At 43.9% G+C, this 26968-nt stretch overlaps 1 protein-coding gene across 7 annotated transcripts; it reads right to left on the bottom strand.

Moving 5' to 3' along the window:
* Positions 1-4168: 4168 nt before the first annotated feature.
* Positions 4169-18860, bottom strand: ZNF23 (zinc finger protein 23). Of its 7 annotated transcripts, none has more exons than XM_025371581.1 (6): positions 18818-18838; positions 13347-13411; positions 12688-12737; positions 10648-10824; positions 9848-9955; positions 4169-6467 (listed from the first exon to the last, which is right to left on the bottom strand). In XM_025371581.1, exons 4-6 carry the CDS (start codon positions 10679-10681, stop codon positions 4675-4677), a joined length of 1935 nt encoding a protein of 644 aa, XP_025227366.1. In that variant the 5' UTR covers positions 10682-10824; positions 12688-12737; positions 13347-13411; positions 18818-18838; the 3' UTR covers positions 4169-4674. The 7 variants fall into 7 exon arrangements, with proteins under 7 accessions (XP_025227366.1, XP_025227367.1, XP_025227368.1 ...); XM_025371582.1 differs by having other exon boundaries at positions 4169-6464; positions 18269-18831; XM_025371583.1 differs by lacking the exon at positions 12688-12737 and having other exon boundaries at positions 4169-6464; positions 18818-18860.
* Between the last annotated feature and the right edge of the window lie 8108 nt (positions 18861-26968).

Raw genomic sequence — 26968 nt, 5'->3', positions numbered from 1 at the left:
GGGAGAAACCATCAGAGTCCTAGGACTATCCCCACCCTGCACTGACCAGGAGCCTGAGGCCCAGGGTCACATGGGACATTGATGGCAGATCTGAGATATCAGGTTATGTCCTCTGGGATTCTCAATCCTCCATGAGTCCGAGCCTTGATCCTGCCACGGCAAAGAAACTGTGGACCCTGCGGGAAGCCAGGGCTGTAGGACTGCTTGTCCCTCTCTACGGACTGTCATGTCTCAGAGACCTACAGAGGCTGTCCATCAGCTGGAAAGGCTGGGGTGAGCCCTGGCCTTCTGAACTCTCCTCTGGCCCTGGTGAGAGACCATATCAGCCCCTGGTTTGCTGCATGACCAAGGGGTCATCCCATCCATCTCTGGGCCTCAGTTTCTCAAAATGTAAATCCAGGACTTGGACCCCATGGCCAGGTCCCTCCAGGGTCTCAGTGCGTGGTCTGGAACAGCCCAGAGGAACAGGGCTGGCTGGTCAAAGAGAAGAGGGAAGAAGAATCCTGCTCTCCCCTCTCCCCAAGGTGTGATCTGGGGGCTCCAGGGGCTGCCTCCTCCCATGCCCAGCTCCCAGGATGCCTGGGGTGGAGCAGACTTACACGATGGCATCCCTAGGACACTCTACCAAGGTCCTGTGCCACATGACAATCTTTCGGATACGAATGGCTCCTTTGAAATACTCAAGGCAGCACTCCTGGCCGACACCAGCCCTCGAGCTGCAGAGAGCTGGTGCAGGACTATCTGTGTGAGGGTGTGGCCTGCAGGGTGTACCATGTGTACCACTAGGTGTGTCTGTGGATGGGGGGTCTGCAGGGTACTCCGTGTGTGTGTGTCTGTGTATGTGAGGGGTCTGTGTCTGTCATGTGTGCATGTGCATCTTATGTGTGTCTATGGGTGTGGAAGGGGTCTCTGTGTGTGTCTGTGGGGGGATCTGTATGTCTATGTGCATGTGTCTTGTGTGTCTATGTATGTTGGGGGGATCTGTGTGTGTCCTTGTGCATGTGCCTATGTGTGCATGGGTATCTGTGATCTATATGTGTCTGTAGATGTGGGGGTCTGCAAGGTGCACTGTGTGTGTCTATGTGGGGGTCCATGTGTGTCCATGTGTGTCTGTGGATGTGGAGGTCTGTGGGGTACACTGTGTGGTGTGTCTATGGGAGGGTCTGCGTGTGCATCTTGCTTTTGCCCATGGGAGAAGGATTTGGGGGCCTCCTGCATGTGTGCATCTGTGCATGACTGTATATCAGATGTGCATGCACTCAAACCACCACCCCCTTCACCACCTCTGGGCCAGGCTCTGGCTGAGCCTTTCCCGGCAGCAAGTAATTCAGGCCTCACAACCGTATGTGGGAGGCAGGTTCTCTATTACCCCGTTTTACAGATGATCAAATGGAGGCCCAGAGATGTGAAGACACTTCAGATCTGTTTTCTCATCTGTGTGAAGAAAAAAAAAAAAAGTATCCAAAACTTGGAAATGGGCAAAATGATGATTATGTTGCTTTTAAAAGTATATATTATACATTTTCTACGCATTTCTCCCCCAGCTGTCCTCGGACTCTCCCAGGGATAAAATTCAGTTTGACTACCTCTGATTGGGGCCCCGCCCTTTCACAGCCCTGCGAACTTAGAGCAAACTTACAGCAAACTTAAGGGTGGGACGATGTCATTTGTCTGATTGAGAAGATAACCCGACCTCCAGTCCTCACCCTAAGTACTACTTCATCTGGCTGTTCATTTGTATCCTTTACAACAAAATGGTAATCGTAACATGTTTTCCTGAGTTCTGTGCACTGTTTTAGCAAATTACTGAACTGGAAGAGGGAGTCATGGGAACCCCCAATTTGTAGCCATGTCACACAGAAGCATGGGTAACCTGGGGACCCTCTACTTATAACTTGTGTCTGAAGTGTGGGGCAGTCATGTGGAACTGAGCCCTTAACCTGTGGTGTCTTCACTAACTCTGGAAGTGTCAGTTGTTAAAACTGTAGGACACCCAGTTGGTGTCTGCAGAGAATTGGAGAATCCTGTGAAAAACCAACACATTTGGTATCAAAGGTCTTGTGAAAAGCAGTTTTTCTTTACTACCAGTAACAGGTGATGACCCTATTTTCTCCATACTGTTATACTGTCCTGGTGTCCACAAATAGATTCTGCTGTAGGATTTATTGAAGAAAACCATCACCTACAAATGGACTTTTACTAAAAATTGTTCAAGGATTCTGGGACAATAAATCCTCATCTTAACATGCAAAAAGAGGGACACAGAGAGATTTCAGATTTTTAAAAATCTGATTTCTAACTTCTTAAAGACTCAATATTTGGCATTACTGGAATTGCTTTGCTGCCTATCCAGAATTTGCTACAGCTGAGTAGAGGCTGCCTTCTTTAGGTAGGACATGCACTCTTCAATTCTCCACCCTGCCTACTCCTTCTTGTCACTCTGAGCAGCCTCATTCATCTATCTGACTTTGAGGACATTTGAGTATCTCTGGGCCTGCAGGGATGCTTATGAGGATTTGGAGTTTGCTGGTGATGGTTAAGTCTCATTTACTAGCGATTGCTTTTCTCCTGTTTTTATCTGTGGCATGTCAGAAGACCTGGAACATGAGGATCTGAAGGAACAGTGATGCTCCCAGTCCAATTATCTTAAATAACTGTCCCACATTCAGAAAACCTCCAGTGGTTTTGAACCTCATTCTAAACTAAATGCAGACTAGCTTCTGTTCTAAGTAGCCTGGGGGCCAGAGACAGCATACGCCTTACAGAGCTCACAGGTGGGCATGGTGAGGAGAGGGTGTGTGGCACTTGGGGGATGGCAGAAGTTATCTTGTCCTTTTCTTGCCTGTGTTTTCTGGTCCCTTTCTTACTACTTACTATTGGGCCTGCTGTTCTTTGGCTTCCTGAGAATTAGCTTGCCTGCTCCTATTATTGCTTAGAATTTTTTTTTTTTTTTTTTTTGAGACAGAGTCTTGCTCTGTCACCCAGGCTGGAGTGCAGTGGCACGATCTTGGCTCACTGCAGCCTCCGCCTCCTGGGTTCAAGTGATTCTCCTGCCTCAGTCTCCTGAGTAGCTGGGACTACAGGCATGCAACACCATGCTCGGCTAATTTTTGTATTTTTAGTAGAGACAGGGTTTCACCATGTTGGCCAGGATGGTCTCAATCTCCTGAGCTCGTGATCCACCCACCTCGGCCTCCCAAAGTGCTGGGATTACAGGTGTGAGCCACTGCGCCCGGCCTATTGCTTAGATTTTTTTTTTAAGTGTTGAGAGATTCCCTTCTAAAGAGTATCTTGAGGCTTCCAAGATTTTCATCAGAGACCTTGAAAACCATCAGAGACTGGGAATCCAAGGCAGCCACCTTCCTTCAGGACCTGAAAAGCCATGTGTTTATGCAAGAGTTCCAGTTATTACAAAATATAAATGCTGTAACATGCTATCTTGTTGACTACATTTTATACTTACATAAAGGGCATCTATAGTAAATGTCATTTTTGACAGCTGCATAGTATTCCATGTATGCATATATAACAATGTAATATGCAAAAAACTTACTAATTTTCACTCCTTAGAGTACTAACAAGACTGAGTCTCTCTTCTTACTTTAAGTCATTTTTTTTATATCTGTTTAAAAGCTGCCTGTTTGTATCAGTGTCTAAATTACTTATCTTTAGATATTAATGTTTTAAGAGACAGAGTCTTACTGCCACCCAGGCTGTAATGCAGTGGTGGTTATAGCTCACTGCAGCCTTGAATTCCTGGATTCAGGTGATCCTCCTGCCTCAGCCTCCCAAGCAGCAAGGACTGCAGGCACACACCACCATGCCTGGCTAACTTTTTTTATTTTTTGTAGTGATGGGATCTTGCTATGTTGCCCATACAGATCTGGAACTCATGGCCTCAAGCAATCTTCCCGTCTCAGCCTCCCAAAGCACTGAGATTACAGATCTGAGCCACCATGCCCAAATACTATACTTTTATATCACAAATTTTACAAAACTATTTCCACATTTTGTGCTTTATCTTTTAAACTTTAAAACAAAAACATATATGAATATTTAGTTTTCAGTAGTCAATTTATCAGTACATACCCTGTGGCTAGTTTCTGACTTTCATCTAATGCTTAGAAAGGTTTTCTCAATACATGAAAATTAAAAATGTACTCATATCTTTTTCCTTTTTTAAATAAATCTTTATTTTTCATCTTTTCAAAAGTAATACATGCTTGTTGTCAAAAATTAAACAAATAAATTAATGCGGGTAGAGTGAGTATCTTTAGTATGGGTTTTCCTATTCAACAAGGCTACTCTCTCTCTCCATTTATTCAAATTTCCTTTCTAAAGTGGCTCTCAGTGAAGACTTAAATTTCTCCATACACGTCTTCCATAACTGTTTATTTCTAGAAAATCTACTTTTCTTGATGCTGCTGGGAATGAAATCTTTTCCTTCATTATATTTTCTAATTCCTGTTAGTACAAAACAAAGCTATTTATTCTTGGATGTTTCTCTTTAAGTGGTCATCCTTTCCTGATTAAAAATTGAACAGAATAAAAACTGTTTCCATATGAAGACTCTGCCATACTCTTTCCCTCTTGGGGGTTTTTCAATGGGCGAATCTGATGATACTTGATCCATTTTGGCATTAATCTTGAGAGTTTTCTACATCTTTCTCATTATTAGGATTTTCCTTCACTATGGACACTCTGATGCTGACTGAGCTGGAAGCTAAACCTGAATGCTTTCCCACACACACTACACATATAGGGTTTCTTCCAAGTGTGGACTGTCTGATGTATAATGTAGTCAGAACTAAAGCTGAAGCCTTTGCCACATTCCACACATCTGAAGGGTTTCTCCCCAGTGTGGCTTCTCTGATGCCGAATTAAATGGGCATTAACATGGAAGGCTTTTCCACACTCCTTACACTGAAAGGGTTTCTCTCCAGTGTGAATTCTCTGATGCACAATGTAGTTAGAACTACAGCTGAACGCTTTCTCACATTCCATACATTTGAAAGGTTTCTCCCCAGTATGTATCCTCTGATGCCTAGTTAGTTTGGCATTGATACTGAAGGCTTTCCCACATTCCTTACATTGATAGGGCTTTTCTCCAGTATGGATTCGGTGATGATCAAGTAGGTTTCTTTTAGAAGTAAAGCATCTCCCACATTCATTACATTCAAAAGGTTTCTCCCCAGTGTGAATTCTCTGATGCCGCATTAGTTTCCCATTAACGCTGAAGGCCTTTCCACACTCATTACACTCATAGGGCTTCTCCCCAGTGTGAATTCTCAGATGCTGCCGAAATTGGGAGTTACACCTGAAGGCCTTCCCACATTCATTACACTCATAGGGTTTCTCGCCTGTGTGAATTCTCTGGTGTTGGATTAACTTCCCTTTGACACTGAAGGCTTTTCCACATTCAGTGCATTCATAGGGTTTCTCACCTGTGTGGATTCTCTGATGCTGAATGAGTTTTGTATTATTATTGAAGCCTTTTCCACACTCTTTACACTGATAGGGCTTTTCTCCTGTGTGGATGCTCTGATGCTGCCTAAGCTGGGAGCTGCACCTAAAGCCTTTTCCACATTCATTACATTCATAAGGCTTCTCTCCAGTGTGGATTCTCTGATGCTGAATTAATTTTGCATTAACATTGAAAGCTTTCCCACAGTCATTACACTCGTAAGGTTTCTCCCCAGTGTGGACTCTCTGATGTGTAATATATGCAGAACTACAGCTGAAGCCATTTCCACACTCCTTGCACTGATAGGGCTTTTCTCCTGTATGGATTCTCTGATGCCTACTTAGACTTCCATTAACACTGAAGGCCTTCCCACACACCTTACACTGATAGGGCTTCTCCCCACTGTGGATTGTCTGATGTGTGATATAATGGGAACTGTAGCTGAAGCTTTTCCCACACTCCACACATTTGAAGGGTTTCTCCCCACTGTGAAGTCTTCGATGCCAAATTAATTTCTCGTTAATGCTGAAAGCTTTGCCACACTCCGAACACTGATAAGCCTTTTCCTCAGTGTTGTTTTCTTGATGTTGATTAAGTTGAGAGTCACACCTAAAGGGCTCCACTAATTCTTCACATTTGAAAGGTCTTTCCTCACAATTAATTATTTCATGCTTAACGAGTTTTGTATCAAAGCTGATGGCTTTCCCCAATCCTGTACACCCAGAGGGCTGCTCTCCCCTGATGGTATGACACTGATATGAGTTAGAACTTTGACTAAAAAAACACTCCTCCATGGGGCTTGTCTCATCTTTCACTGTTCCATCAATGCTGTTGCTCTTCTCCTTCTTTGTATTTCCTGTTGAGTAGACTTCCTGTTGTTTCTCTAGAAGAGAGGCTTCTGAAAAGTCTGTTTCCTGGGAAAAGTCCCTTTGAAGTTCAAATGATACATTCTCTTTTCCTTCATACATTTCCTTTGTCAAATCATTGTCAGTCTGAATATCTACTATAAAAAACAAAACATAAAATGTCATGTAAGAACCATGTTAGAAAAAAGAAGAGAACTGTGCTATAAAAGACCATAATAATCGGGGGCTCCTTAAAATCATCAGACTAGTTCAAAAAACCTAGGGTTTCTCCGTAAGGTGGAATAACTAATATGTAACTAGTAAAAGAATACAATAAATCCATACATGCTGACATAAAAAGACATCAAAGATACAATCAAACGGAAATACAAGTTGAAAAACCGGTATATAGAATAGATTTTCATCTGTGTAAAGAAAAATATAAAAGGCAGATATATATACTTGTACATATCTAGAAAACTTCTAGAAGAATCCATAAGAAACTAAACAAACTAGCATAGGAAGTTTGGTGGACTTGCTTCCCCACTTTATACACTTTCTGTATCGTTGAGTCGGTGTCAATATTATAAAGCAATGAAAGTAATGATTAAAAAAAAAAAATCACCAGTCTCACTGTGCCTAAAGCAAGGCCACTGTAGAGAACATAACCAATCACATGAAGGTTAAAAGTGACAGCTGGGCGCGGTAGCTCACGCCTGTAATCCCAACACTTTGGGAGGCTGAGGCAGGCGGATTGCCTGAGCTTGGGAGTTTGCAACCAGCCTGGGCAACACAGTGAAACCCTGTCTCTACTAAAACACAAAAAATTAGCCGGGCATGGTGGCACACACCTATAGTCCCAGCTACTCAGGAGGCTGAGGCAGGAGAATTGCTCAAACCCAGGAGACAGAGGTTGCAGAGAGCCAAGTTCATGCCACTGCACTCCAGTTTGGGCGACAGAGCGAGACTCCATCCCCCCCCCCCAAAAAAAAAACAAAAAAAAACAGTGACAGCAGCGGAATAAAATTCTAGGTCTTGTCCACCAGATCAGCATTCTTTAATCACACCATGCTTTTCTACACCCTGCAGTTTCTTCTTAGTTGTTCCTATGGCACTCAGTTCCTTACCTAAAAAAAAAAAAAAAGAAAAAAAGAAAATGCTGAAGAAGGAAAAGGCACAGGATCCAACAGGATGTGGCAACTTGGGGGATGACGAAAGTCAGCAGCACCAGGGAGCAAAATGGAAATAATTTTGTTTCTTTCCTTAGAATGTTAACTGTGGGCTTTCCAAAATTCCTCCTTCAACTTCATTTCTACTTTAGACAGGCTCTATTTAAGGGCCATTTCATCCCATTTCTTCCTATTCTTCCAAATACTGCATTAACCTTGCCTTTTCCTTTCACTTCTTCCTCCAATCCTAAACTTGATCATACCCTCAAAGTCTTTTCATAATACCAATAGTCTTTACAACTGGAACTACTGATCTCTGCATTTGTTCCCAACTTTCTCAAAAGCTGAGTCCCAAAATGCTGCCTCATATTTTTTCATCTTTCATCACTCCTCAACCATATGTAATATGCCCCCTGCCCCAATATTTCATAATTGCTCTCAATAAGCCCCTCCAATTGCCTGGATTCCCCAGCAAGCACTTTCTAAATAATATTGGTCTCTTCCCAACTAAAAAAATAATACTCATCTGTTGCTATAGACTGAATGTTTGTCCTCCCCACAAATGCATACTCTGAAATCCTAACTCCCCTGATGTGATTGTATTAGGAGGTTGGGCTATGGCAGAACCCTCATGAATGGGATTAATGACCTTAAAAAAGATCCCAGAGAGCTCCCTTTTTGCCACCATGTGAGGATACTGTGAGAAGATGGCTGTCTATTAGCCAGGAAGCAGGCCCTTGCCAGAAGGAACCTGCCTGCACCTTGATCTTGGACTTCTTAGCCTCTAGAACTATATGAAATAAATTTCTGTTGTTTATAAGCCATCCGATCTATGGCAGTCTGTTATTGTAGCCCAAACTGACTAAGACATCTATTCTATCAGATGTCTAGTCATCCTCTCCAGAAGTCTACTCCTGTTTTGCTGCATCCTCACCAACACTGAATATAATTTAATTATTCTCAATATCACAGGTGAAATATCTCTCCTTGTTTTCATTTTCCTCTCTTGCAGTGAGGATGGCCATTTGACACGGTTCCAGCAAACGAGTCTTAAACAGATATCACTGAGTGGGCTTCTGAAGATTTTTAAAAAGAAAGTCAACACTGCTGCCATGGGCCTCATGCCCTTTGCCCTCCCTTCTGCCTGCCTAGAGCCTGTTTGATTCCTCATCCCAATTAACCCACACACATTGACTACATTAATGTTTCTATCCCCAGCTAGGATCATGATGGGCTTCCTGGAAAAGTCAAAGACTTCAGGACAGTCAGCTGCCTACAGGACAAAATACAGGGTCCTTTGATTAAGGACCTCACAATATCACTTTTTTCCCTGTATTTGTCAAGCCCATTATATGGCAAACTCTCCATTTCCAAAGCATGCCTTCCTTGGTCAGGTATCATCTGATAGAATGATCAAAGGGAATAAAAACCCACAGAAACCATCTAAGAAAAGTGAAGACTCACTGAAAAATGCAAGAGAATCTCACAGACCCTAAATGCAAGAAATAACAGGGGACCTCGGGGGAATGAGAAGTCATTTGGCAGCTACTCTGTTGGCACCAATTGGAGCCCTGCTCCTTCAAGTGTGGTCTGGTAACCAGAAGTACTGGCATTACCACATCACTAGGGAACTTCATAGAAATGCAGACTCCACACTTACTGCATATCTGTAAGACCTCAGGATTCATTTACACATTCACATTTAGGAAGCAAAAATCAAGAGCACTTCCTCCCTTCCACATTACCTTCTCTGTGTACAGCTGTCTTCCCCAACACCAAAATAAAAATATTGAACTGAGCATGCACTATAAGCTAGGCATTTGATATGTGTTATCTCATTTAATCCTCAACCCACAAGACTAGTACTATTACCTTCTTTTATTATTAACCCATTTTCAGAGATGAGAACACTCAAATAACCCACTCAAAGTCACACAAATTAGGAAGCAACACAGTTGGGACTGGACTTCAGAAAAGTCTCCTCTAAAGACTGTGCTTTTAACCACTTCTGTCTGTGTGAAAAGGCTGTTAATTCTGTATCCTCCACACTATGTGAACAATGCTTAGAAATGCCAAGGAACCCCCAAATTACTGAGTCCATTAATTTTGTCTGAGAAAGGCAGGATTCCAAAATTAAGAACTGAAAAGAGTCAGAATGAAGGGTTTGAAAAAAGATCTGTTCTTGGAATTAGACACAACAAACTTTGAAGACAGATAAGGACTACCTATCTCTATGAATCATCAAAATGTACTTAAACTTTACTCTGTATGACCGGCCAATAAACATAGTATGTTTATATGTTGCTAAAGTTGGCTTTATGCCTAAAGTGCTAAATTCCAACAGAATGGGAAATATGTACCTTGCTTACCAGTCCGGAGGCCCCAGAGGCCTGTTCCTGCAGCCAGTGGAGATGGGCCCCCCAGCTCATCTCCTCCCTCCAGTTGTGAGATCACAGCAGGTTTGAGAAGTGGAAATCCTGGTTTGGGAGAGGTAAATAGGAGAGACAGATGAATAATCTCCCACAGATAAATTCCTAAGCCTCTTCTCAGATTGTCTCAGCAGTGGGGAGAGAAGGTAAGAACCCCAGGAGGTCCCAAGCCTCAGGACTATAGGAAAGTACTGTGGGACTTAGGAAGGACTACAGAGACCTTGGGGACGTCTAAGGCTTTGGGAGGCAAGTGTGGGGGTTGGGAGTGAAGGCTTGGGAAAGTGTGGGAGCGCCTGGGAAGGGCCCAGACTGTAGGCCTAGGAGACCTCATGCAGGGCAAGCAGGGAGATTCTGCCCAAAGGGATACCACTTTTCGACCTTGGCCTGAAATATCCAGAGTACACTGAGATCCTTGAAAAGACTCAAGATAGGTAAGATGAGGGGGGAACTGAAGATGCCACTATGGAACAGGAAGTCGCTGGATTCCAGTGTTTCCAAAATATAGCTTTCATGTGTTGGATCAACAGTACATACCAGTTCCAAGCAAAGTCCTATATAGGCCTACAAAAAGCTTGGTGTTTGCCCCTGCCAGTAACCTCTTAGTCTAGGAAATTAGGAACAGCTCTGGGGTTCTCACTCAGTAAAGGATTACCAGAGATCCCCCCAGTAACCTGTAAGGGAGAAGCAAGCCAGAAACCCCAATTGGCAGAGTCCAGATTCCCAGGAGAGAGAGGACTTACCCAGGGAGGCCACATTCCCATAATTCTCCAGCATCACATCCCTGTACAGGGTCCTCTGTGCAGGGGACAGACCATCCCATTCCGCCTGGGTGAAGTACACAGCCACATCCTCAAAGGTCACCAACTTCTGAAACAACAGGTTCCTGCTGCCCTAGGGCCAATTCCATGGCTCAGGCCCTAAGTGAGGGGCAGAGGGCAGTATAAGGGCTTGGGGAGGGTGCTTGTGAGAGCACAAAATATTAACAACAAGGGAAACATCTCAGAAAAAACATCGAGAAAGTAAACTACAGAGTATCCAACTTCTCCCACAGCAGGGAAACCTCATGCCATTTTTCACACAAATAAGAGGTAACATAAGACAGGCTGAAAGAAAAAAAATTTCTATAAGCAAATTCTCTAAAGCCAACTCCACTCTTTTAGATAAGCTGCTCCCTCTCAGCAAACTCGGGGCAGATCCACCAGCAGTTCCCACACCACTCCCCTGAAGTCTTGGCTCCCCTGCGCCTAACCTCAGCCCTGTTCCGCTACCCACCCATCGCCTTCATCCTCACAGCTCAAGCCACCCCCAAAGATCAGCCACGGCTTCTGTCTCATTCAGCCCCACCGGATTCCCCTCACACACCCCCTAACAAGGGGCTGTGCAGCCTCTGCTTGAGCACCTCCAGCCACGGATGCTCCATGCTGCCCAGGCTGCGGGGTCTTCCTGGAAAGCCAGAATTTTCCTGTCCCTCTCCTATTCAAGTCTCATCCTTTCCAGCTTCTCCGAAAGCTTCACTGTCTCCAAGAACATTTGGGAAAGCAGGGAGATCAGCCTTCCCACTGGCCGGCTACTCTCCCTTTGCATCACTAAGCTATGTGGTTGGCACAAGCTTCACCACTCAGGGATGCTGCGTGTCGTTCTCAGGCCCAACCACCCCTCCTGGGCAGCTGCAGCCTCTGGCAGGCTCACCCTCTGCCCACCTCAACCTGCTCTAACAACCACAGGGACTCACTGGCAGGGATCTGCTGCTCAACTGTTCTCTGCCAGGATGTGTCTTCCTGGAGTCTACTGACCTCCACCCAACAGCAATTCTAGTCCAACCTCTAGGTGTTTCTGTGAGTCTTCTTTGTGTGACCTTCAACAAGTAACTTCTGTGCACAAAATATAATGTCTTCACTGTGTGCTGCCACCACAACCCCAGTAAGTTGGCACTTCCTTCTGAATTTACACCTCAGATGGGGTCAGAATCATCCATACAAGAAACCCCAGCCAGAAACCTGGAAATTGTTCTTGACTTCCCGCCTTCCTTATTATCATGAATCCTTTGACTCTCTATGTCTGAAAGATTTTTTTTTTCTTTGAGATGGAGTCTCACTCTGTCACCCAGGCTGAAGTGCAGTGGCGTGACCTCAGCTCACTGCAATCTCTGCCTCCCAGGCTCAAGCGATTCTCCTGCCTCAGCCTCCTGAGTAGCTGGAACTATAGGCATGCACCACCACACCCAGCTAATTTTTCTGTTTTTAGCAGAGACAGGGTTTCACTATGTTGGCTAGGCTGGTCTTGAACTCCTAACCTCAAGTGATCCACCCGTCTCAGCCTCGCAAAGCGCTGGGATTACAGGCGTGGGCCACCACACCGGGCCGTGATTTTTCTCTTAAGCATTACTTGAATCGGATCCCTCTTTAATGATGGCTTTCCTTGATGAAGCCCATGTCACGGGACCAGTGGGATTCTTCTTTGTGAAGTGGTCACCGTGTTTTTGAATCTTCCTTACCAGTTATTCCATACACATCACAAACCTGACCAAGTTAACATCACTGGTTCCACAGCTGCCTTATGGCTGAGCAGTTCTGAATCACTTAATAACTCTGTGATCCTGGGCAAGTTACTCTACTCCCCTTTTGCCTTTTCTTTTTAGGTGGAAAGAGTACAACACAGCACTTATCACAGAGGGCGGCTGTCAGGAGCAAACGGCCATACAAAGGGCTTAGCATGTCGCCTGGAGCATAGTAAGCCTCCAACAATACAACTAGTGTGATGTGGCTATGATTGTTCCCAACCTGTAGTCCATGGAAGTCCATGGATGAGCTTCAGGGGATCCGTGAAGTCCCTGAAAGTGTATGGAAAATTTGGTTTGCAGGTTTATTTTTCTGCAGGACAGGGTGGAAAGTTCTTCTCAGATACCTAAAGTCTGCATGCTAAGCTTTGAAAGCTTCACAAGGACAATGAGACATTTCATCCCATGTGACTCTCTTTCCCCTCCCTTGACTCCACTCCCTGTGACCTTCTCTTATGCCTGAATTAAGAGGCACAGCCATCCTTCTCTGATCAGGTCCTGCTATTCCTCTTCCCTACATCCCCACCACAGATAGTCCAATCCTCTGTGACTGTCCTCCACTCACACTCCTGCACAGAACATCCCACAGGGGCAGCTTCCATGTCCCCATTCACCCAGAGCCCTATGCTGGGGGTGCTCCTGTAGAGAGGAGCAGAGACCCTCAGTGTGCAGAAGACCACCACCCTCCTGCTCTCCTGCTCACTCTCCCGCTGCCTCCACTCGCTACTGTCCTGGTCTTTGCCACCCACCCCGCACCTCTTTCCCGTAAGTTGCAGTCCAGCAGGTGGAAGCAGCTGTCATCCCGAGGCTCACCAGCTCCCCTTCTCAATGTTTTTCAATCTGAGACTGCCCAGAAGAAGAGCTGAAGGACCAATAGCTCACCTGGGACCAGGCTGTCAGGTGCATGGCTGCCATTCCCTGGTCCCCCTCTCAGAGAATGACTGGAGCTAAGGAAAAACACAACGAGAAACAAGTGTGAGGCAAGCCACCCCCACCAGAGCAACACAGCCCCTCACAGAAAATGCAAGACACAGGCAGCTTGCATCCAAATAAGAGTGTGAACAGGAGCTGCCCAAGAAGGGAGTGATCTGTTCACTGGCTCAGTGCCTAGGACTCCAGGCTATGACACTGAAATTCACTGCCAGGAACCCTAGGACTTTACAATTCTGATACATATCACACACACAGAAGAGTGTATATATAAAATTTAAAAATAAACAAAAATTTAAAAATTATAATAAGAAGAAGAGTGCATATAAAACCTGCTGGGCACGGTGGCTCGTGCCTATAATCCCAACACTTTGAGAGGCCAAGGCGGGTGGATCAATTGAGCTCAGTTCAAGACCAGCCTGGACACATGGCAAAACTCTGTCTCTACAAAAAATACAAAAATTAGCCAGGAGTGGTGGCACGTGCCCGTGGTCCTAGCTATTCGGGAGTATGAGGTAGGAGGATCACTTGAGCCCAGGAGGTCAAGGCTGCAGTGAGCCAAGATCACACCACTGCACTCCAGCCTGGGTGATGAGAGTGAGACACTGTCTCAAAAAAATAAAAAATAAAAATAAATAAAATAAAATGTAGGCAGAACCTAAAAATAAAGCAAAGAGTCATGTATCAACAATTCAGTTCAAGAAATAGGACAATAGCAAGATCTTTGACTTATTTCTCTTTCTCAAAACAAGTATCATCTTCAGTATCACAGCAGGAAAAGCTGGGCTGGCTGGGCTGCAGCCCCAGTACACAGGTCTGGGGAGTCAAGCCTCAGGGAGGCAGCAGCTGGAGAAGAGGAAAGCTGCCCCCAGTATCCTGCCCCATTTCCTCAGAGCTCTGAATGTCTTCAAGAATCTTAACACCACTGGAGAGGTCTTGGGAGGTCAGTCCTCCCCAGGACAGCACAGGCTGTCCTTAGGAAGCTGAGCTGGAAGTAAGGGACCAGGCTGTTTCCCATACTTTCCAGTCTTCTGATAGTGAATGAGCCAAGGCCTGCACTTCTGCCTCAGCTCCTGAGAGAGATCACTGTAGCAGCCAGTCCCGTGACCCAGCACCTCTTGTTCACTGTATTCAAAAACACAGGGACTGGTGATTTTGACTTCTACTGCCCTTAAAGTCATTCTTGAAATTACATTTTCCTAAAAAATATTATCCATTTCTTCCAGGATTTCAACTTTACAAGTACAGACTTGCAGAAAATACTGGTTCGTGATTCTTTCCATTTCCTCCATATCCAGAGCTAGTTTGCTTTTCCCACTTCTTCTTTTGAATATATGTGCTTTCTAGACCTTTTTCCCAGGGTTAGATTAGAGACTAAACATTTATGTCCCTGCCAAATTCATATGTTGAAGCTCTAGCTTCATGAGACAAGTGACTGTACTTGGAGACGGGGCCTGTGAGGACGTAATAAGGATAAATGAGGTCCTAAGGGTGGGACTAAAGGTCCTAAGGTTAAATGAGGTCCAATAGTGCTGGTGCCTTTACAAGAAGAAGAAGAGACCCAGAGCCCACGCACCCACTCACCCCCTACCTCCCCCATGTGAGGACACAATGAGAGGGCTACTATCTATGAGCCAGGAAGACAGCCCTGGCAGGAGCCAAAATCAGCTGGCACCTTGATCCTGGACTTCCAGTCTCCAGGACTGTGAGAAGTAAGTATGTTGGTGAAGCCACCCAGTCTATGGTATTTTGTTATGGCAGCCCAAGCAGACTAATACAGTTAGGCTGAGCAGTGGTTTGCTTATTTTAATGTGGTTTCCTTTTGTTTTCAAAGAACCAGCTTTTCTAGCTGAGCAACACTACTTTCTTGTATTTGTTTTAAATTCACTAATTCTGCTGTCTTAGTTTCTTCCTTCAACTCTGTAAGGGGCAGTGTAAGCACCACTCCAATCCTCTTATCTCATCCTTAGTCCAGTTCTACAGAGGCCTTAGTCAGCTTTGTGAAGCTGCAACCTACCAGAACCTTCACAAACACCTACATCACCTATACCTGGTTCCTGCCCTGGGGCTTCTCTGGTGTCCTATGTGGGACACCTGTGGACACCTGCTAGGCCCTGAAGTGCAGACGCGTAAACACCTGTGGGACCCCCTTGACCAATGACGGAGAGAAACCAATGGATAAATGTTTTCCCCGTTGATCCCCCAGCGGGGCGGCCTTAAGACTCCAAGGCTCCTCAAAGGCCCTGCAAGGCAGAGCCTGTTGAGGGCCGAGCATACCAATGCATCCTCGTACCAGTTCTCCCATCTCTATTTCACTCCCCTTGTCTTTCACTCTGCCCCTGCAACCACATTCCTAAATAAATTCCTACATACAAATCTTTGTTCCAAGTTCTGCTTTTGGGGAAGCTTAGACTACAAAAGGCTTTTTTCCTATTGACTTATTCATTTATTTTCATTCTTTCCTGTTTGGCAATTAAAGCCTATAAGGCCACAAATTTTCCTCAGGATACACTATTTGCCACATTCCAGACGTTTTTATATTTCATGTTCTAATTACTGTTTTATAGTCAGTCAGCAATTCTGTTTTGTCTCTGACCTAGTAATTGCTTAGGATCATTTGCTGTTGCTAATTTCTTCTGTTTATAAGTTCTGGCTTTATTGCATGCTGGTTATATAATTCAATCTACCAACTTCTACTTTACACATTTTTCAGGATTTTTTTATGACTCGTGTCCCTTTAAAAAAATATATTATCTGGTGTTTAAAGAGAAAACTTATTCTGTGATGGGAGAATATACAACTCTATTTTTAGATAAACCAACTCTACCAGTTACATATGTAGTATGCGATAGATACCCCACTCAGCTAGTCAAGGGTGTATACCCGCTGCCTGAACCTTGAAGGCCAGGCAGTGAGTCAAGACCATGGGGCTCAGCAGAGAAGCAGGTGTCTGCAAGAACGTAAACATCCTAGAAAGTATTGAGAACCTACCAAGAAAAGTCTCATCGTTTAAATGCAGTAGACAGAGAGCCAGAAAATTCTCTTAAAAGTACTTAGAGACGAGGGGCAGCACAGGTCTCTAAAGCTGTCCTGCTGCCATCCAGGAGTAAGTATGTAAGTCCTGATAAACTCATCTACTTGCCAAGCTGGACTTGTCCAAGGCATTCTTTGGTCTCTTGGTTCCCTCCCAAGGGGAAAGTTTTTTTAAAATACGATTCCGGGTTTCTTCCTGTTATGACATTACACAGATTTTCTACATAATCCTTGATTACTTTTACCTAATTAAACCAAGATGGCCAGTGAAGAACTAACTCTCACAAAACACTGAGCTCAGATGTGTCATGAGCGAATCCTTTCAATGTTTCAGAAATGAGTAATTCTAACACTATGTAAACCGCAGCAGAGCACAGCAAAGTAAGTTTCCCAATTCTTTTTATGGTGCCAGCACAATACTGATACAAAACTATAGACCAGTCTCATTTATGAATTCTAATGCAAAAATTCTATCAAGGAATAGACTCCAGTAGTTCATTAAATACATCATGAGTGAGTAGGATTATCCCACGAAGATAAACAAACCTCAACGTTAGGATATTAATTAGTATATTTTTCACATTAATAAATCAAAGAAAGATAAACACACTGTCCATCTCAACAGATACCAGGCCAGGCACGGTGGCTCACGCCTGTAATCCCAGCACTTTGGGAGGCCAAGGAGGGCGGATCACGAGATCAGGAGATCGAGACCATCCTGGCTGACACGGTGAAACCCCATCTCTACTAAAAATACAAAAAATTAGCCGGGCGTGGTGGTGGGCGCCTGTAGTCCCAGCTACTCGGGAGGCTCAGGCAGGAGAATGGCGTGAACCCGGGAGGCGGAACTTGCAGTGAGCCGAGATCGCACCACTGCACTCCAGCCTGGGCGATGAGTGAGACTCTGTCTCAAAAAAAAAAACCAAAAAACAAAACAAATACCAAAGGTGTTTAACATAATTCAACATTTGTGCCTAATTTTAAATATTTACATCCTAGAGAAACTCTCATACGTAGGAGGTATGTACAAAAACGTTATCAGCACATTTTAATAACAAAACACCGAAAACAACCCACATGTTTGCTGAAAATACACCGATAAATTTTCATACAGTTTTTACAATGGAACATTACCCAGAAGCTACACACAGAAAGAATTTGGGAACTCAACATTGAATTATGAGAGTCCCAGATAACTCATACACACAATGGTGTCATTTATATGAAGCTCAAAAAAAAAAAAAAATTAAGTACATTGCTTACAGATACATGCATATGTACTTATTTTTTAAAATAATAGGGCTACATTAACACAAAATTCAAGATAACTGTTACCTCTAGGGGTTGAAGGCTGGGAGTTGGGTTGAGGAGGAGGAACACATTGATAAATTCAGCAGTACTGGCAATCTTCTCTTTCTTAATTGAGTGGTATGTTCATGGATGCTTTTTATTACTATATATAACATATAAATATATATTTTAAATAAATATATAAACCAGCAAGGATAGGGTGAAAGTGAGGACCCAAAATGTAATACAAAGAACAACCAATGTGCCTAACTATACTACAATGAACATAACCACACCTAAGTGGTAGGAAAGAAAAGGGGTAAGCAACTTTAGAAAACAGTATTTTGACTAAACACCATAAGATTAAAGACAAAAAGACCTGTATTCATGTACTGTACTTTAGGCAGTAAATTTGCTTTTCATGGGGGTGTGAATTAGCGATTCTGAAACTATTAAATACATTCTAAAACTGAGTGAACTCGTAATTACGTTGCAGAAGTCATTCCCAGGTCATTGTCACCCCAGAGCCGACAGAAGTAGGGCTGAGTTACCTTTTAGGGCCGACACTGCTCCAGGAGACAGTGTCCTCCAAAAGCCGGGCTTCTGCTGCCGGGTGACTGGGAGGGGCTCTGCGCTCCCACGCGGCCCTAATTCTTGACCCTATGTCAGGAGCCTGGGAGCACAGAGTCCATACTTGGGATGCACATAGGTTAATGTTCCTGCCAGACCTCAGCATGTCAAACGACTTGTGTTATCACCTCGGGCCGCTTCATGCCCACAAATATTCCACCCTTTAGCTGCACCGACACATCTTCCCCCAGCTGATCAAGTGCTAAATGCTCGGGGCCTCGTGGCTGGGACAGCAACACGGGTTTCCCCTTCCAATGGGCGCAATCTACTGAGCCACAAAGACCAAAGCTGGAGTTGAGGAGCGCGGAAGAGCACCCCGGGCCGCCGCCCTGCTCCCTCTCCCAGCCTGGGCCTCCTGGCAGCGTAGGCCACTGGAGACCCAGCTGCACCCAGGGTGGAAGTGCGTCTCAGCCATACCCAGAGCCTGTGGGACAGGGCACGGCCCACGGCGCCCGGAGCCCTGCACTCACCTCCGCAGCGGGCTGCTCCCCGGCGCTGCCGGATGTGCGTCACTAGGCGGCCGAGCCTCTCTAGGAGCAAGGTCTCTCCGCCTCGGCGGTGGTCACGCCCGGCCAGCTGTAGCCGGAGCCCGGGCGGCTAGCTCGGGTCTGGCCCACGCGAACTGTTACCCCTGGGGAATGGGGCAGGTAAGAATTAGAGCCAAGCAGGGACCCAGCCCGGGGAGGTGAAGCTGCAGGTGCGGCCACGTGTGGGAGTCTTGGAACTGGACGAGTGGATGGCGCGCTGTCACTCACACCCACTGCCCCCTTTTGCTAACAAATAGTTTGTAATGTCCATCTTATTCTCCTGACCTGATACTCATACATAATGGCCTAGAAAATCATACATAACATACATACCTACATATTAAAAAGTAATGTTATGCCTTAAGTGTAATGAAATAGAAAAAAAAGAGGAACGTCATCTGTCACATACTTCAATGTGTTTGGTCTTGGCTGCTGCAGGAGACCTAATGAGGTGGTCGCCTTTACACATAGACGTTGTCTGAATGCCACAGCCACAAAGCTGTGACTTATATTGTTTCAAAAATCACAAAATTGTGATCCAAAGTGGCAAACACGTTTTGGTGAAGTTCTGAATGAAACACAGGACAATCGTCTCTTGATTATACAATAATTACATTCCTGGAACATCAGTGTATGTTAAAACTGTGCAAAAATACATGTTTATCCAGAAAACAGGTTTAGATTCAGATAATTTAGACATAGAATTTTCACCTACCTGAATGTTCAAGACATTTGAAAGTGTGAACATTTTTTTCAATGGGCAGGACTGTCCTGTACATTGCAGGATCCTGGCTCCCATCCACAACGCTAGTAGCAATGTTGCCACTGACACCAAATATAACAAAATACCTACCATAAAATTCCAAAATGAGCTCTGGGGGAAGGCAGACAGTACTAAAAGCCACTGGATTGAACGACCCTTAAATTCCCCACCCCCTCACACCCCCCCCCAACCCTGGTAAGGTAGGCTTTTCTTCCTTCCAGCACTAGGTACCAAAACCATCCAACGCTGCTGCACTGGGAGACTGGTATTTGGCCCCCACTTGCCTCTGTGGCCTCTTATCACTCCCATTCATTCCCTGACTCCACTTCAGCCCTGCATGCTAAAAATGCTGTTCTCTAAATCTAGAATGCCCTTCCCTTCCCATTCCTACCCTCCCTCTTGACTGTTACTGGAAGTGTGAGCTCAAATCCAATTTTGCATGGGAAGCAAGCCTTCCCTGATCATCCAGAATAAGGCAGGACACTCATTTATGTGCCATCACAGCATTGTGTACTTATTTAAGGTGATAGCTTATTTATATGTCTGTCTTCTCTGGTGGCTTCAGGGAACAGACACTATGTCTATCTTGTTCAACATCATCATCCTCAGCTAGAGAATAACCTGGCAGAAAGAAGGAGAGCAATAAACATTTGTTGTTGACAATGGTCCAAAGGCTCCAGCCCTAACTCTTAGGCAGAAGCCTACTTTGTGTGTCCCCAAGGGTAGTATATGTCTTATGCCTTGGACCATGACAGTGACCATGGGCAGGTGCCCTTCTCTGCCTTGCCCTGACCCTGATCTTCACTGTTTTCCAAAATGAGCTCATTAAGAAAATGACTGGGCAGAGTAATAGCTGGGGATTACATTGCTCTTGTCAATAATTTCTGGTTTTGACGTCTTTCTAGGGTCAGAAATCAGGAGTGAGGATTTGTTGAAAGAAATAGAAAGGAATCAGCAGATCACATAAATGCTGGCCCCAAATGTTTGCATCACGAACCCATTGCATAATTTTACAGATGAGAACATAAAGCTCTCTAAATAACCACAAAACTCCTACTCTACTTCAGACATATCAGAAAAATGAGATAATAATGCACAAACCAAGTTTCAAAAGCTCTACGGTAGGTCTGGAGAGATAGAGATCAGTTCTCGTCTGTCAACCCTGTCCATTCTTATATGGTTACAGAATTTCTAACAAGGAACGTAAGAGGTCAGGGAAAAAGCACACATTTCCAGCATTCTTTAAAGCAAAGTGTGTCCATGTGACCAACTTCTGGCAAACGTTAAGAAAATGTGATGCTGTGTCCTTAAAGACAAGGGACATGCCCTCCCTGGCCCCAAACCTTCATCGACCCGGTGGAATGTTGACAAGGGAGAGCATCAGAGCATTCTGGACCATGTGAATAAGGGTGTGGCTGCTGGGGATGACAGAGCAACCAAAAGGAGGAGCCACAGAGCTGCTGTATCAGCCCCAGATGGCTTATTTTGTGATGATACATGAGAGAGAAATAAACTTTTATCAAATTTAAACCACATTTATTTGGGTTCTTCAAATTAATTTCCAAGCCCATAGTCTAACTAATACCCCTAGAATGAGGAAGGGTGGAAAAGTCACACAACACAACAGTTAAAAAATTAAGCTGGCTCTTCGACCACAGCATTCTAGAAATTCATTTCCACACCAGGCCTGCAGCCATGTAGTATCAGTTTCCTCCTGCTCAGCTCTAAGGCTTCTTCTCCTGCACCCTTTGTCCTACAGCCCCAAGACCTCCCCAAAGCCCTTCCTCTCTGACCACCAGGGAAAGCTGACAATCTTCTCATGTTAAAAAATCTTTTTTGTTGGTAGGGTGTGGTGGCTCACACCTGTAATCCCAGCACTTTGGGAGGCTGAGGTGGGGGGAATCACCTGAGGTTGGGAGTTCGAGACCAGCCTGACTAACATGGAGAAACTCTGTCTCTACAAAAAATGCAAAATTAGCTGGGCGTGGTGGCGCATGCCTGTATTCCCAGCTACTCGGGAGGCTGAGGCGGGAGAATCATTTGAACCCAGGAGGCGGAGGTTGTGGTGGGCTGAGATTGCACCATTGCACCCCAGCCCAGGCAACAAGAGCAAACCTCTGTCTCAAAAAAGAAAAAATCTTTCTTGTTGTTTCCAGTTTTAATGGGACAGAGTAAAGATGGCTTTGCCTGCTTCTTCTTGTTAAAACTGTGGCAAAACAACAGTCTGGTTGATGTTCATTCCAGGAGTTCAAGGCTGTTTTCATGCTATAAAATTTTTACTTACTTATTGACGTTGTGAGTTCTGTGAACAAATCATTTAATCTATGTGGAGAAATGTACTAGGGTAGGGTGAGGTCTTATTCTCAAAGCAACCAAACATATATAGGAATAAGTTTACAAATAAATGTATAAGACATATATCAAGAAAATTTTAAACATTTGGGGACTAAACCAATGAAAACCCCTTGTGTAAATGGAAAGGCACAGGTAATCCTTCAGTAGGAAGGATAGTTTTCTTTATTTAATCCATAAGTCCAACGTTATACTAAATAAGACCCCTATAGGATTTGTTTTAAAACTTGTGAAAATGATTCTAAAGTTTACGTAGAAAAAATATTAGAAGTGGCGGGGCACAGTGGCTCATGCCTATAATCCCAGCACTTTGGGAAGCCAAGACAGGTGGATCAACTGAGCTCAGGAGTTCGAGACCAGCCTGGCCAACATGGTGAAACTTTGTCTTTACTAAAAATACAAAAATTAGCCCAGCGTGGTGGCACACACCTGTAATCCCAGCTATTGAGAAAGCTGGGGCAGGAGAATTGCTTGAATCCAAGAGGCGGAGATTGTAGTGAGCCAAGATCATCCCACTGCACTCCAGCCTGGGCAACAGAGTGAGACTGTGTCAAAAAAAGAAAAAAAAGAGAGAGAGAGAAAGAGAAGAGAAGAGAAGAAAGAAAGAAAAGAAAGAAAAGACAAGGAAAGAGAAGGAAGAAAGGAAGGAAGATGCTTATAAGGTACTACTGAAACTTAGGAATGCACAAGTATTGAAAGTCAAAGAATGGAAAATAGATATATCTGACAAGTATTAAGTTAAAGGAAAAATGGCATAGCTATATTAGTATCTCACAACAATAAGTTTAAGACAATAAATATTATTAGGCAGAATTCTATTGAGGGCAATGTAGCAAATAATATAAACTAGAATCTAGAAATTTAGAATAAGATATAACACTCAACATGATTTTAAATACTTAACTCACAGGAAAGTGTACCCAGGTACCAAAACCAAACAAGAAACTAAAACCAGAGGGGTTGGTTTGGACTGAAGAGCTCAGCTGATGCTTTGGCCAACAGGAGTGGGAATGGTGAAGAGTTGTAAGTCTTGATATCTGAGAAAGAATTATAATATGCAGGAGGCATATTATAGGAACAAGGAATAGGAACAGAGACTTTTCTCACACACATATACTCATCCAAATGCCTGGACTCATGAAAGGATAATTTTTTTTTAAATCTCATGAACAAAGAGAGATAACAAAGAATCTTGTGATCCTTGCCTAAGCTTTGAAGTGGTAGTAGAAATGTCTTCTAAAAATTTATACTCATAGTTTGCATCATTAAGTATAGAGTTTAAATTAATACTACCTACTTGGACCAGTAACTTACCATTCAAGAAATTACATTAAAAACTAATCCTGAGAGACTTCTGAAATAGTCACAACAGAACTCATAGCCAATGACATTTAAAAGTTATTACAACCACATCTGATACATCTAAAACTTTGGTGGAGAAATGAAAGATATAAAAAAGACCCAAATCAAACTTCTAAAGATGAAAACCTATAATGTGCAATAAAAATACATTGGATGGGATTAACAGCAGATTAGACATTATAGAAAAAAGATGAGTGAATTTGAAGACATAGCAATAGAAACTATTCAAAAAGAAACACAGAGAAAAGAAAATTAAAAATAAATGTTATTTCTTCACCTACTAGCTATGAGACCTTGGACAACCACTTAGCTTTTCTGAAATTCCATTGATTCATCTGAAAAATGAGATAATAGTGCACAGTTGCTGTAAATACTACATATATTTTTTTACTTAAAGTACATACAACAGAGACTGGGATTCAGTAGTTGCTCAATTAATATTAACTTTTCCTCTCCTCTAAATTATTTGCGGACCTGATTACACTTTTTTATTTGTCAATAAGGACGTTACTAATGCATAAGTTTGTAAATATGACATATTATAACTAGGAGAAAGACCTACAGTGCCAAACTCCTTCAAAGTTTTTTGTGCATAACCTCATAGAAACTTGCTAACAACAATCAAGTTCAGAAGCTTTTTACCAGAGAAAGCAGATCCAATCCATTGTATGTTTCTGAAAATAGGTTAACAGGTTGGGGTTAACAAGTGAGGAGAGGGTGTGAAAAAGAATCAAGCCCTGTCTCCAAATCAATACAACATACCATCTTTCTCACATGTATTGCCTGATAGTTTGCTTATATGTCCCTAGGAAGAGCCCTGAGCATTCTTCCTTACATAGTGCAACCAGGTATTACACATTTCCCCCCAACTTGAAGGATGTTGGCCTCCAGAATAACACAATGATACTAGGTACCAATCCCATAGACCTCCCAAGGGAGTTGGTCCAATTATCAGCTCTGATGCTGAAGTTCCTAGAAGGAAGAGAAAGAATCTCAACCCCCACCGTGTCATAAAGAACCTTCTAAAAGACTGCTGATTTTAGAGGATTACAATTGCCAGGTACACAGGAGTCGAAAGTCCCAGGAAATTAACAGTGACCACTGCAACGTGTGTTTATAGTGTCATCCAGGTACAAAGGACAGCAGTAGAAAACAGAAAAACCGTGGTGCTGTCCAAGGTGCTAGCTCCGACTCAGTACGGTGTCTGTGGAGCTCTCCAAGGTTCTGGGGCTGGCCTCAGAACCATTGTCCTCCAACCTGGTGTGTTGGTCCCCTCTTACTATATATATTTTTATTTTTTTAAGAAGGAGTCTTGTTCTTGTCACCCAGTCTGGAGTGCAGTGGCATGATCTCAGCTCACTGCAACCTCCACCTCCCGGGTTCAAGCGATTCTCTGGCCTCAGCCTCCCGAGTAGCTGGGATTACAGGCGCCTGCCACTACGTCTGGCTGATTTTTGTACATTTACTAGAGATGGGTTTTTACCATATCGGTCAGGCTGGTCTAGAACTCCTGACCTCAGGTGACTCACCCGCCTCGGCCTCCCAAAGTGCTGAGATTACAGGCATTAGCCACCACGCCCGGCCTCCTGCTGGCTATATTTTAAGCCTGATATCCAGATACTTAATCTCACCCTAGTCCTTTCTTTGAACTCATTTGGTCAGAACCTGACATATATCACCCAGTGCCCCAGTTTCTACTTGTCTTCTCTATCACTCTGCCTCAAAATCCAGAGATTCCAAGGATGGGAATTTATTGTGGACCCAAATGGCTAAGAGAGGCTCTTTTGGGAAGCTTTCTTACATCGTAAAAATTTTTGTAAACATAAATTATTTGTATTTGAAAGATTTAAAAGACAAGGAACTATGTATTGTTCTTGTTGTTAACAATAAATTACCTCAACACTATTTGAACATAATAAAAATGTAATAAAATTTGAAACTTCGTGTGTCCCAATTGCTTTATTCAACTACCTTATACTCCTTTCCTAGTGAGTTAGCTTGCATTCAGGTGTTCTGAGCCAAGGAAACACATTTTTCTTTTCTCTTTTTTGTAGAGATGGGGTCTCGCTATGCTGTGTTGGCTGGTTTGGAACTCCTGGCCTCAAGTGATCCAACCATTTTAGTCTCCCAAAGTGCTAGGATTATAGACATGTGCCATCATGCCTGACCCAAAGACATCTTTCATCGGAATTGCACCTTATTATTAGACACATTTATGTTTATTATGTAATGCTTTCTTCACATCCATACTGAAGAAGATCCAAAAGGTATTATATCTATTTTGTAGATGAAAAAAAACAAAGCTTACATGTTACAGTCTTTGTAGAACATAGAGTGTAGTGGGGGACACAAGTTTTAAGTAAATCCACACCTGGATAAATATATTACTGTAAACTTTCATTTGTGTGAGGGAGGTAAAGAGCAAGGTGTTTAGGAGATAATATGAAGGGAATACCATTTTAACTTGGAGGTAAGGAAAGACCTGAGGAAGTCATCTTGGGCTGAGACCTGAAAGATAAGAATGAAATATCTGGGCACATAATCAAAGAGACAGCATTCCGGGCAGGAGGAATAACATGTGTAGGCCCTTCAGTGGGGGAAAAAAAAGAAAGAAAGAAAAAAAACAAAGCTTGACACATCATGGGGAGAGAAGAGGGATGAAGTGCTACGCCACGATGTCATTACAGCTTTGCAGGCCATGTTAAAGAGTTCGGATTTTATTCCACGGTCAATGGAAACCCACTGAAATGTTTTAAGAAAAGCATGCTATGTTTCATATTTTAAAAAGCACACTCCGGCTGCTGACTGGCAGACAGATTAGAAAGATTCAAGAGCAGAAGTGGGGAGACTCCTTATGAGCAATTGTGGTAGTCTAGGAAAGAAATGTTGGTGGCTCAGAACAGGGCAGTAGCACCAGGAACTGGAGAGAAGTTCCATGTTGTTCATCAGTAACATGTTCTGTCATCATGTGCTATCATCTAGCATGTTGCTTAGCACACAGAAGTCACCAAATAATTGTTGCCAGGCACAGTGACCCATGTCTGTAATTCCAGCACTTTGGGAAGCCAAGGTGGGAGGATTGCTTGGTCTCAGGAGTTCTAGATCAGCCTGGGCAACATAGTGAAACCCTGTCTCTACAAAAAATACATAAACTGCTGGGCACTGTGGCTTATGCCTGTAATCCCAGCACTTTGGGAGGCCGAGGTGGGCGGATCACAAGGTCAGGAGTTCGAGACCAGCCTGGCCCATATGGTAAAACCCCATCTCTACTAAAAATACAAAAATTAGCCAGGCGTGGTGGCACTTGCCTGTAGTCCCAGCTACTCAGGAGGCTGAGGCAGAAGAATCGCTTGAACCCCGGAGACAGAGGTTGCAGTGAGCCGATATCATGCCACTGCACTCCAGCCTGGGTGACAAGTGAGACCCCATCTCAAAAAAAAAAATAGGCCGGGCGCGGTGGCTCAAGCCTGTAATCCCAGCACTTTGGGAGGCCGAGGCGGGCGGATCACGAGGTCAGGAGATCGAGACCATCCTGGCTAACATGGTGAAACCCCGTCTCTACTAAAAAAATACAAAAAAAAAAAAAAACTAGCCGGGCGTGGTGGCGGGCGAGCTAC

This window comes from Theropithecus gelada, chromosome 20, assembly GCF_003255815.1.
Source record: "Theropithecus gelada isolate Dixy chromosome 20, Tgel_1.0, whole genome shotgun sequence".
NCBI lineage: Eukaryota > Metazoa > Chordata > Mammalia > Primates > Cercopithecidae > Theropithecus > Theropithecus gelada.
Note: the sequence above shows the minus strand (reverse complement) of the source record. Positions and strands in the feature narration are given on the sequence as shown.